Genomic DNA, 12,697 nt, shown 5'->3' with positions numbered 1-12,697 from the left:
GAATGGTGATGAAAATGTTGTCAGGCCTGCTGAGAGAACTATGAAGAGAGCTCTGGAATCAGCAGAAACGAAGAACATGAGAAAGATTAATGCTAAAAAGCAAAAGATCACATAAGGAAATGAGACAACATACTGATGGGATGCAGATGGGATTTACTGAGAGAAGACTTAGGACAGAGAGGTAGCAAGATCATAAGCAGGAGATTGTGCAGAGGGGAACGGGACTTTTTCAAATGAGGAGACTTAGGTATAAAAGGAGGGGGCTAGGGACAAAAGATCTGGAGAGGAGAAAGGACAAAGACTTCAACTAGTTCAGTAGAGACGGCTTAAAAAAAAAGTCACATTTGGAATTAAAGTGTAGAAGAATTCATTCACATAAATGAAGTCTCCCAGATTTCAGATGGAGTTCAAGATTTCTGAAGTTCAATCTCTGTTTACATCAAATATATGTGAAACACACTGACAATGCACACTTCAGTCCCCTCTAGTTGTTCTACAGATACCAATGACCTTTTACTTATATTTTTATACTGATAGGGGTGCAGTTGCAAGTATTGTAACAGTGCATTTGCATTATTCTTTCATTTTGCATAGGTAAAACAGAAATGTCAATGTCTGTCTACAGTAACAAGCATTTATAAAAATTATGAATGGGAGCTTCTGATTCCTGTGAACTGCAAGGGCAAAACACAGATTTTTTTAAAACTTCAGGAACATCATTTTACTCAGGGGAGAAAAAAAATCGCTTCAGTAAGTGACTCTAATTGAAATTTAGGTCTATTCTAACTACATTACTACTTGAAAAAGTCAGGCTAGGTCCTGAAGAGGAAAAGGTCAGTGAGTTCTGCCCTGGCCAGTACACCTGTCAGCATGACACAAGCAGGAAGCAGAGGTATCCAATTTCTCATCACAAACTTGCCCAAAACAAGCTTCAAGCTGCACTCATTCAAAATTGTAATTATCCTTAACAGATCATCTGATAAAACATACCAAATGGTGGAAAAGTTCACTCTATCCTTGTTGCGATGCTTGCCTGTGCAAGAATCACAGCAGCGTGCCTCAAAACAATCCTAACTCAACTGTCCTTCCAGGTCACAGGCAAAATGGCTGTACTGGCTAGGAAAGCAGTTGTTTTTTAATGCTTATCCTGGAGCCAATAGCACCTGTACCTCATCCTAAACCTGCCAAATACTTCTTGTCAGCAGTTGGAAAGAAAACTGGAAAACCCAGCAGCTCTCCAGGATCATTAAAAAATCACATTAACCACTCCCATGAAGTCAATTTCTACTTCTGTCTACCAAATTGGCACTGTTAAGATCACCCAGATACTCAAAAGGCAACAGAAGTTATGACTTTTTATTTTACTTATTTATTTACTAGTGCCCTAACAGCATTAGGTCAATACAAGCATAAAAAGGATGAAATTCTATTTTGCCCCATTCCTCCACAGTATTTTACTTCAGGCATGACAACTCCATATTCTAACGACAACACAGGTTGGAAAGGACACTGCCCAAAATACTGTGCTAGGCTAACTCTTAATGAACTGACTTTTGATATTATGACTAGTACCAGGATCCTATATGAATTTCACAATCATCCATGTTAATAGGTCATTTGTGCTCAGCTAGCCCTGGAAACCAGTTCCTGGCACATTAAAGACAAGAAGGTAATCAAGAACAGTCATCACAAAGGGAAACAGTCATTCACCAAGGGAAAGTTGACCAGTCTGGTAACCTTTAAACCATGAAATGACTGGCTTGGTAGATGAATGGGAAGCAGTGGATATTGTCTACCTCAGCTTCAGCAAGGCTTTTAACTGCCTTAAGATCCTCATGCACAAGCTGAAGGAGTAGGAGTTGGATAAGCAGACAGTAAGTTTGACTGAGAACTGGCTGAACCAACAGGACCTGAAGGTGGTGATCACAGGCACAAAATCTAGTTGGAGGCCAGTGGCTAGTGGCATACCCTAGGGGCTAATACTGGGTTCCATCCTGGTTTATGTATTCATTAATGATCTGGCTAATGGGAAAGAGCATGGATATATAAAAAGAAATGATCAAGTGAATTAAACAAAACAGACACCCCCTCCACCACTGAAACTAATAAAAAAAAGTTCCCACCCCCGAAAAATCTAAAACCCAAAAAATAGAACCCCCCCACTGAAGGAAGGGGAAAAAATAGGCATATCTGCTTAGCATTTTTATACCAGAAATGTAGAGAATGTAGATTCATGGATGTAAGTTTTGACACCCTCTCAGTTCCAGTCCTGAAACCCGTTTCAAAGTTCTGGGAACAACAGTGAGAATACATTCTTTTTAAGTATGTTTCTACTGCCTACAGAGAACGTAGCATCAGCAAATCCCCTCTACTAGAGGATAAAAAGCATTAGACTACATCTCTACTGATAGTTCTCAGATGGGGGTAGAGGGTGATTAAAACAGCACCTATTGACTTTTCCCTTTTTTTTTCTTATACTGCCCTCAGTCTGACACCTCTTCAGGTTTTAGCTCTTTGTATGTGGGTTGCCCCCCTCCTCTTTCTCCCTCCCTCTGCCAAAAAAACTCCATGCTGAAACAAAAAAACACAGCCCTCCTTACTACTTCTAGACTGTGTACATAAGCTTCTGGGGGTCCTGGTGGACAATAAGCTGTCCATGAGCCAGCAGTGGGCCCTTGTGGCCAAGAAGGCCAATGGTATCCTAGGGTCCCTCAGGAAAAGCATTGCCAGCTGGTCAAGGGACGTGATCCTGCCCCTCTGCTCAGCCCTGGTGAGGCCACATCTGGAGTGCTGCATCCAGTCCTGGGCTCCTCAGCACCAGAGACATGGAGCTCCTAGGGTGGGTCCAGTGGAGGGCAATGAATATGATTAGTCCACTGGGGCATCTCTCTTACAATGAAAGGTTCAGAGTGTTGTGCCTGTTCCACCTTGAGAAAAGGGCAATCTTGTCAATGAAGCACCTGAAGGGAGGGAGTGAAGAGGATGCTTCCAGGCTCTTCTCTGGGGTGCCAAGCACGAGGGTGAGAGGCAACAGGCAGAAACTGATGAAATTCTACCTGAATATGAGGAAGGGTGACTGAGCACTGGAACAGATTGCCCAGAAAGGTTGTGGACTCTCCCTCATTGGAGGTATTCAAGGACCATCTGGACACAATCCTCTGCCAAGTGCTCTAGGATGACCCTGCTTGAGCAGGGAGGTTGGACCAGATGACCCCACCAGTGGTTCTGTATTGACTGTCAGTGAAAACTCACTAGAGAGTTCCAGTTCTATCCAATCTTGTACTTCAACTTTCCACTTTCTGGGTTTTCCCTTGTTTCCTCACATTGTTTTCCCACTAATTATTTTCTCTCTCTCCACTTACCACTGGTTCACTTGCTTATGCTTTACTCCACCAGCTCCCACGTTCATGTGTCTCTTCAGTTCCCACACAATTCTTGGGCAGCAGTTGCCCTTTGACCTCTCTCCAGCTCCCTTTTTCCCACTCTCATCCCATTTCCCAACCAGCTGCCAAATCTGACCCATGTTTATCAGGAAAATAAGACAAATCAAGCTGCTTTCCTTCATCTTAGTTTGGCTCAGCACCTGGCACCTGCCTGCCAAACTACATGGCCTCAAATCACAGAGGCCCAGATAATCAAGCTCTATAAGGCTACAGCACTCCTACAGATCTCTGTGGAGTCTTCCCAATCTTCTCACAACCCCCACCCTTGCTTGGGTGAATTATTGCAGGATTGCTAAGGTAACTTGTGGAGAAAGGAATCCTGAGAAACTTTTAAAATGGGCCCTTCTGAGAAGTTTGCTCCCAGTCACCCCTCCCTTCCCTGAAACCAAGAGAAAACCATTCTGCACAGGCTGAGGCAGCTGGTTCCCCACTGTCTTCACCACCTGGGAAGCAGTTCCTTTGAAGCCCTTGCATCCCACCTACCTAAGAAAAGCACCACTGCCAACCACTCCATGTCTCAAATGAGCTGTCTAGTTTCACAAAAAGCTTTCTGGATTCATTATCAGTTGCTACAGGAAATAGGCTTGGGTATTTCACAGGTTCACAATTACTTCAGTTCTTCCATAACTAAAAAAGCATTTGTTTTATTTACTCTACATCTACTGTAGTGATGCTTGAAGTATTCTCCAGAAAGCATTTATTGGTATTCCTGCTTGTAACTGGAAAATCTGTAACAAGATATTCATTTTAGTTTTCAGTTTCTCAAGTTGTACAGTTTGCAGCATAGGAGGATGAGTCCTCCTTCCATCCAAAACCATGGAAGTCATGCCTAGTGAGTGGTTACTGTGCACAGAAGCTGACTTGGTTCTGCAACATCTGACAACCTTAAACAGTCCAAAATGAAACTCGGGCAACAGTTGAATGTAGTGAAACAGCACCAGCTACGGAAACCAATGAAATCTTGCAGAAACAGCAACCTTTCTCAGAACTTTGCAGGGTGGGGTGCTGGTGTTTTAATCACAACATTTGATCACAGGCTTTGAGTTATCAAAGCCTTCACATTTTTCCCCTGCTATTGTGGTACCATGCAGGTTAGAGCTGAAGGTGGGGAGAGTGTCTCCAGCTGGCTGATATTTCCTATCTCAGCTGACTATATACATCTACCTGGAGCTCTAAGTTCTACAAACAGCACACTAAGCACTTCTTGTGTGTTAAACATGTAGGCTACAAACAATAGCCAAGGGAATAAATTGTCATCTTCAAAAATGCAAAGCAGAATGATGCTGATGGCACAGACACAAGTACAGAGTGAAAAGAACAATCTATAGACGTGCTCATTCACATTTTGCCCTGTACTAGAAAGAGGAAATGAAAGGTACTGTTAGGTTAGGGATTTGACCTAACAGGAAAGTCTATTGCTGCTAATAAATGCTACATCCATTGAGAATAAATATTAAAGAAAACATAATTCCTTCATATTACAGCCAAACAACAGTATTTTCCAGCAGATACATATGCCATAGTCAATACCACAGGCCAAGGACAGAGAGAGAACAGACTGCAGCTGTGAGCTGTATGAAAAGGACAGGGGAAAAGGCAGGAAAGAACTTGCAGGGCTAGGACTCCAGGAGGGCCAGGAAAAATCAGTAAGACCCTTCAGATAAAGCATATGAAGAGGCAGTTAAATCTGTCTTGCTTCTTGCTATACATTCTAGGACACAGAGTATTTTTTTTTGTAAATATAAAAATATTATAATTTTTTTACTGCAAAGCATTTATGACTCTTTGTTCACTACTGCTGTCAGCTGTAGAATGTTTCTATTATTTCTTCATGAAGACACAGTAACATCTTAGATTTATCAAATCAAATAAAAACTAGAAATACACTTGAACAATGATGTTACACTAATCGATAAAGACCAGCAAATGCCAGTTCTATTGTCAGGTCCATCTGTACCACTGTGAAATCAAACAACGTAAAAAATGGCATTTTGGAGCAGATAACACTGTCTTAACCAAGCCCCCTACCTTGACAATGCTTTTTAGATCCTGCACATACATCCTCTCTGTCTCCAGAATCTCTTGGACGACTCTGTCTACGTAGAGGAGCTTTGGACTGGTGGGCTCTGTGGCCAGGGACATTGCACAGTTTTTGCTTGCTCCTTTTGGTTCTGCTTTCCTTGGCATGTTTAGCCTTTTCTCAAGGCTTCCTTCAGGATCCTCTTGCTCCACAGAAGAGTTTTTGCGTGTCTTGCTGCTGGAAAATTGCCTGGTTGGGACCAGTTCCAGCTTGATGGCACCTGTTTCTTTATCCTGGTTAAACAAACCCAAGTGGCTGTTTGAAACCAAGGTCATTCTGCTTCCAAAGGAGCAGTGGCTGTCCCTGGAGGATGCAGAGGAGGAAGTGGAGCTAAAGCTGACAGGACGGTCACTGTCTGACAGGTCCATGGTGTTTTTCTCACAGTAGTGGAAAGATCTGCTCTCCTTGTGCAAATCTTCCTCCTGCTTCTTGGAGTCAAGGGCCTCTGTCACAGCTGGTACAACATCAAGAGGTAAGTGGAAGTCATCTAAACAAACAAACAAATAAACAAACAGAAGAAGTGGATTTATTGTCACTGCTCCATGTAACACAAAACTTTGGGCAGATACTTTTAAAGCTTTTTGCACAGAAAGCAGCCAAAACTCTATTTAAACCAAAAGACAACCAGAACAACTTGGTTTGGGGGGCACTGTAACTCTAATGATTTTTAGGTTGTGGGGATCCCCCAATGAGAGCTACAACACCACGTTCCTCCTGCTTACACTTCTGTCTCTGGCACATCCTTTTTCTGCCAGTGTGCTGGGCTTGTTTCTAGCACATCCACTGCTCAGGCTCGACACAGGAGAAAAACAACTCAAAACATTTTCCCTAAGGTTATAAAAGACCCTCACAACTTTACTGGCAGCAGTCTCTGCTATCTCCCAGGTGAGCCCTGACCCTGGCTTGGGAGGTTTGGAAACCTCAAGAAACACACAGTGATACCAGAAAGTGTCTTTCATTTTGAATTCCATAAAGCCAACAGTCCTTAAAAAACTCAAAGCAGTTATCAATTACCAGCTTCGTGGCGTGTACAAAAATACTAAAAGCAGAACAATTTCCCAAAGAAAATAATGTAGTTTCTGAAGAAAGAGTCCCCATTGGAAAGAGTGCTGCCAAATAATTTCATTTTCTACTGGGAAAAATAAGTAATTCTAAAACTGTTGTGCTCAAGCCAGAATATTACCCCCTGCTGAACTGACCCAAAGCTGTTTTTCAGATCAGTGCAACAACAAAATAAGATGTGTATCTTCCTGTTGGAATTTCAATTCTGCTTTATTTTCCTTGCCAAACTGCCCCGCAGGACACTGTCCACGATGCAATGTAGACTTGTCTCTGGCCAAGTTGTGTGTGATGAAGCATAAGAATCTGCAAAAGTAGCTGTAGGTAAATTCAATACTTCAAAGCTTTGTTTCTGTAAGAAGTGTCCTCCCAAAAAAAATCTTGCCACAAACTCATGGAATTTCATAATGCCTGTCCTGTGATAAAAGGGAAACTTCTGACAATTTAGGAAGAAAAGCAAAACTGAAGCTATCCATAGCACAGTAGCTTAGTCCTTATTTTAGTTCAGTGACAACTTTTCAAAAATTCATACCAGTAATTACAGCTCTTGACAACAGTTTCAGTAAAGAAACCATAAAGCTGCACATCAAACCCGCCCAACCTTTAAGGTGGCCCTTCTAGAACTGAGTCAGACTTGCTATGCAATTACAAGCAGAAACCTCCCGGATACAGAGCTCCTGCAGCTGTCAGAGCAGGGGGAGGATTTCATCCAAAGCTGGAAGCAACTCTCCCATTTTTCAAAATAAATCCAAAGCAAACAGGAATAAAATACCAGAGAAAAATGTTTTGATTTATTTGGCCTGTCTTGAATGCATAAGGTTTCATTTGGATGTGAGTAATTACTAGCACCATTTCAGTCATGATGGGATTAGCTTTTTATTAAGGAGAAGTATTGCCCTCAAGGTGATGCACAGAATTAACATCAAGAGTAATTTGCTAATTACAAGGGTTAGAAATTGGCCATTAGATTAAAAATCTAATTCAGCAGGTCTGTACCTCTGGTTTTATCTCGTAGTCTGCAAATCTATAGCCTTTCTTCGTGCCAGGTTCTTCTAGTTTTGAAGCACAGAAGCATATTTTCTTACCCTTTTTGAATAAACCACATCAAGTACTAATTCCAAAATAGGATATAAAGCAATAAAATAGGAAGAAAAATATTAAAACATAAAAATGCAGTGAAATTCTCTTGTTTCTATGTGGTTATAAAAAGTGATGTGTGCCTTGCTATTACTGGTGATAAGAAAGTATACATTTTTGATAAGAATGTATTTTTGTTATCAGCTTTGGATCATTTTTCACATTCAAGTTAGAAAGCACAACATTGCTGAATGAAAAATGCCCCATTGAAAAATGCACAGGACAAACAAGATAACAGAGGTAGCACTTCCGCTAACTTACTCCAAGGTATTTTACTAAAATTACATGACAAAGAAATACCTGATTAGCTACATTTAGGAGGGAAGCAAAGGATTCTTCTGAAATTCCATTACCCTACATTCTTTTCTTCCTGTTTCATTAACATGTGGTCTGCCTCTCAGGTAATAATGCAAAGGCATTAATAGTAGTATTTGCTTCACAAAAAATTTCATTAATATAAAAAATAGAAACAAAATACAGTTCACATCAATGACACTGGAGTCAGAAAAAATGTTAAAGGTAGTTTTACATAGGAGACACTTGTAGCCAGAAGCATTAGGAGAACCTAATATGTTTTAGAAAACCAAAGTAAATCCACTTATTCTCTTGTTTAATGACAGTGTTATTGCTTATCAAAAAAAGCTGAGGATTAGTTGGAATAGTTAAAATGGGCTTGCTCTTTCAACACCTGTATTCCCAGCAACATTGGCAAACCCCAGGCAACTGCAAGGCATGGCTAATTAATTGCATGCAACATGGTTGACTCAAGTTCCTCTATTTTTTATATAAATTGCTATTCCTGTATACTTCTACATAAATTACACCAAACTAGGTATTTGCTGCTTGGTCTGTTGTGTCCTCAGAACCTCATTCTGACTATTAATCTGAAAACTTATTTTTTACTTCATTTTTACTCCTTTCCCAGGCGGATGTAAATTGTCATTTGGCTTCTCTGTGGAGAGTTCTGTTACAATTTTGTCCATTGTGTCTCCAGCCAGTAAAATATGTTTCTTAGGGTGCACTCTGATGGCACAGAAGCAGTGTTCCTGCAGAGCAGCAGGTAGGCACCTAGGCAGCTGGCACACTTGTAAGAAAGGCAGGGCACAGCAGACCGGGCATTTCAGCATGGCACAGAACCAGGAAGCAGCTTCCTTTCCTCAGCTGGCAAGTCCTAAACCAAACATTCTGCTCATGGAAATCAGGGCTTGGGGGTACACCCTGGTTCTGCCCAGCTCTCAGTTCCTGCCTCAGGTATAGATAGCTGTAAAAACCTATAGCCCTTCCCAATAACACAGGATCTCTAAATCTTGCAAGGCTTCAGAAGTTTGTCTTCAGAAACCCATCACAAGTTTGTCTTCAGAAACCCATCTGAGCATTGTACTTGGCATTGGTGAGGCCACACCTCAAATCCTGTGTTCACTTTTGGGCCCCTCACTGAAAGAAAGACACTAAGGTGCTGGAGTGTGTCCAGAGAAGGGCAACAGAGCTGGGAAGGGTCTGGAGTACAAATCTTATGAGGAGCATGTGAAGGAGCTGAGGGTATTTAGTTCAGACAAAAGGAGGTTCCAGGGGAGACCTTATTGCTCTCTATAACTACCTACCTAAAAGGAGGTTGTAGCCAGGTGGGGGTTAGTCTTTTCTCCCAAATAACAAATGCTAGGACAAGAGGAAACAGCCTCAAATTGTACCAGAGGAGGTTTAGATTGGATATTAGGAAATATTTCTTTACCAAATGGTCTGTCAAGCACTGGAACAGGCTACATGGGGAAATGGTGGAGTCACCATCCTTGGAGGTATTTAAAGGATGTGTAGATGTGGCACTTGGTGACATGGTTTAGTGCTGGACTTGGCATAACCACTGGGCTAACAGTTGGACTTGATCATCTTAGAACACTCAGGCAGGAAAATAACCTCTACATTACCCTCGCTGTTAAAATTAGGAAGAGTTTTTAGATTATTTCTGCAGCCACAAGGGCATCAGGACAGAGAGCAGTTGAATGGAGGTCACTGCATAGCTACATGCCCATCCTCTTTTCTCTTGTCAGGGTCTGTATTTGGTTTTTCAGAACTCCAAAGAGTACTTTTATTCTGCAGTTGTACCACAAAGTAACTTCAATCTACCACCAGCTACCTAAGGTCTGTAGCAAATGCCTGGTGAGAAATTAAAAAATGAACTAATGAGAGTGAAGAGAGAGTAAACAGCCTCCCCCAGGATTGCTTTCTATGAATCATAACTGACCCAGTGCCTTTGCAAACCCTGTAACCTCTTGCAAATTTCCGTCTTTCATAGAAACTTACTATAAAAAGCAAGTAATTTGTCCCGTACCCTATAGGACTGATTTACAAGCCCACTCCACCCTATCCTCCCAGTTTCAGCAGCAGCACCAGTGGGTAGGTGCATTCATCAAAACTCAGTCTGCAAACACTGTGTGAAATTGTAGGTACCGCCAGAGCCTGTGGAGGCACACACTCTGAGCAAGTCTTCTATACCCTGACCCATGTCTGGCCTGGTTCACTGCTTTTTTTGTTAGGGTTTCTTTTGGTTACTGAACCTTTTCAAGGATGAACCAAAATAATATTGAGAACTTTTGTCAGTTGTGAATAACAGTATTTAACTCAGTCTGGGGAGAAAAAAAAAGAAATCTGCAATTTGCATACTTTAATTAAGGAATAACAGTAATTACTTGTTAGTTCAGCACTGAAAGGAGGATAATTACTACTTGTCCCTACTCACAAGGAAACACGCTCCCCAAACAAGGTCATTTCTCGTTTGTGCCTTCGCATTAATTCAGTTACTCTCTCCCCTTCCCAGCCCCTGCAAAGCTCCCTGCTCCTGTGTCACACACACACACTGGCATGGCACGACCCCAGACTGCTCCCCAGCAAGAACAATGACACATCCCTGCTCCACAGACATGCAAGGGCAAGGAATACTACTGTTTCATCCCAACAGGCAACTCTAATATTAGTTACAAGGCTGAAGGCACATGCAAAACAACCATCTTGGCATGTCTCGGATTTTCATTGCACAGTCATAAACAAGTTCTCACCAAAAATGCATAACCTTCTTCTATCACTTGCTTTTCTTTAACAAAAACCTCCTTCCTGAAATTATATTCATGGTAATGATAAATGGCTTTCCATTATCTCTGCACTTTGGCTATGCTAGAACATTAGTATACAACGAGAGATAAAGTGCTTTGTCTTTAAATATAAAACTGACTTAAAGATCCCCAAGTCCTTTCTAAATAGAGGTGTTTATTCCTCCAAGTTGTTTACTGCACATGAAATTTTACGACATACTGCACAAGTAAAAACTCTGATGTTAATTTATATTCATGATTAGCATTGTTATTGCCTTTCTCCTGGCAAGAAAAAGAGCACCTCAGGTGTTATCTGCAAAGTCAATATTACCAGAAATTACAGTCTTCACATCCTCTGGAGTTTACTAAAAAGCGATGAGACTACAAGAAATATCTTTCCTGGCTTTTATTCCTGAGATATCTTCATATTTCAAATAAAGCATTCATACTGTGGATACAATTAAGCAAACTAGTTTAGAATAATTTCTGCATTCAGTATCAAATTCAAAATGCAACACTGGAATTCAGAAACAAAAACACTCTACAACTTCCTCACTGAGAAAGAATAAAATCCATCCACTTCCAATCCCAAATGATCTTAAATACACTCCCTGTATCTTCTGCTCTGAATCCTATCCAAGTGAAGGTCAGCAGATTTTTAATCACTAAATTTCATATATGAATACATATCAGTTCGAAAACTAACACCCTCTGTGAAAAAAAGCACACTAGAGAGCTACAATATTTGCAGGATTAGATGTCTAGCCTGGACTGTCATAAACGATCCTCTGCCAAGTATTTTAACTGAACTTTGAGGAACAGAAATCCCATTTATTAGAAATCTCACAACAAGGGAAATGTGCTTCTATCAGTCCAATTACCGTCCCCCCACCCCCACTGCCTGCAGTATTTAAAGCAGAATAGCCTCTGTCACAACCAAGCACGCTAATACCCCAGAACATTATTGCAAGGGAAAATCCTCTGCGACAGTATCTCACCACTGAGGAATGTCTCTGGCTCCTCGAGCCCGGGCTGAACAAGTCCTCTCTCTTTTTCAGTCCTCCCCGAAGAGCCCACGAGCTACCTGTGCGGCAGAGGAGAGGCGCGGGCTCTGACTTCAGCTGTTCCCGAATTAGCTCATTGGGCACTCAGGTAAAATGAGAAGCTCTTACTAGTCTGTACAGCTCCTTCGCCAGAAATATTGCATGAGTCAGCTTTTATCTATCAAAACCCTAAACACAAAGGCTTTACAGAAACCTGATTCACAACTTTCTCATCGCCTTTTTCCCAGCGCACCGACAGCCTTCGGCATCACTACATGCTTTAAATGACATATGACATCATGCAATTCAGGGACAGGACAATGGGCATCACGGTGGGTAACTTTAAAATGCACACTTCACTGAGCAACACCCACTAACTTCCATTTTTCCAGGCACAACACTGAGCAAACATCAAATAGAGCCCCCACTTCCACTGCATTTGTTTCCTTGATTTGTAAACAATATTGATAAGCATGTAAAGCAAATAAATCACTTGCTGGTACTGTGAAATTTCTGTGTTTATGTCAGAAACTTCCATGAACTTGCAATATAATAGGATGATACTAGGAAATGGAAGCATTCTGGATCTTATTCTGCCCTAACATAAACAGGAACAGGCTTTTGCAGAATGCTTGCAAAGCTTCAGTGGTTTGGGGTTTTTTTTCAAGGCAAGAGAAATGAATTTCAGAAGAAAATGTGAAAACCATACCATCAAGTGTTCTGTGCTAAATCACAACACAGACAAGTAAAAGGAAAAAGAGAAAAAAATTAAAAAAAAAAAAAGAAAGGAGAGGAGACAGTGAGAGAAGCAGGAGAAAAGAAAAGGTGAAAAACAGAAAACTAGAAAAAGGA

General features: G+C 41.3%; 1 protein-coding gene across 5 annotated transcripts in view; it reads right to left on the bottom strand.

Moving 5' to 3' along the window:
* The window catches only part of PLEKHG1 (pleckstrin homology and RhoGEF domain containing G1), a 126,415-nt gene that overhangs the window by 41,446 nt on the left and 72,272 nt on the right, over window positions 1-12,697 (bottom strand). For 3 of the 5 annotated variants that reach the window (XM_068184588.1, XM_068184587.1, XM_068184592.1), the window contains one exon: window positions 5,472-6,010. In XM_068184588.1, coding sequence (XP_068040689.1) covers window positions 5,472-6,010 — 539 coding nt within the window. Of the gene's footprint in view, window positions 1-5,471; window positions 6,011-11,800; window positions 12,048-12,697 lie in introns of those variants that run through there. The other 2 variants (XM_068184590.1, XM_068184591.1) reach the window with 2 other exon arrangements.

This window comes from Anomalospiza imberbis, chromosome 3 (assembly GCF_031753505.1).
Source record: "Anomalospiza imberbis isolate Cuckoo-Finch-1a 21T00152 chromosome 3, ASM3175350v1, whole genome shotgun sequence".
In the NCBI taxonomy this organism is placed as follows: domain Eukaryota; kingdom Metazoa; phylum Chordata; class Aves; order Passeriformes; family Viduidae; genus Anomalospiza; species Anomalospiza imberbis.
This window is presented reverse-complemented; position numbering and strand designations above follow the sequence as displayed.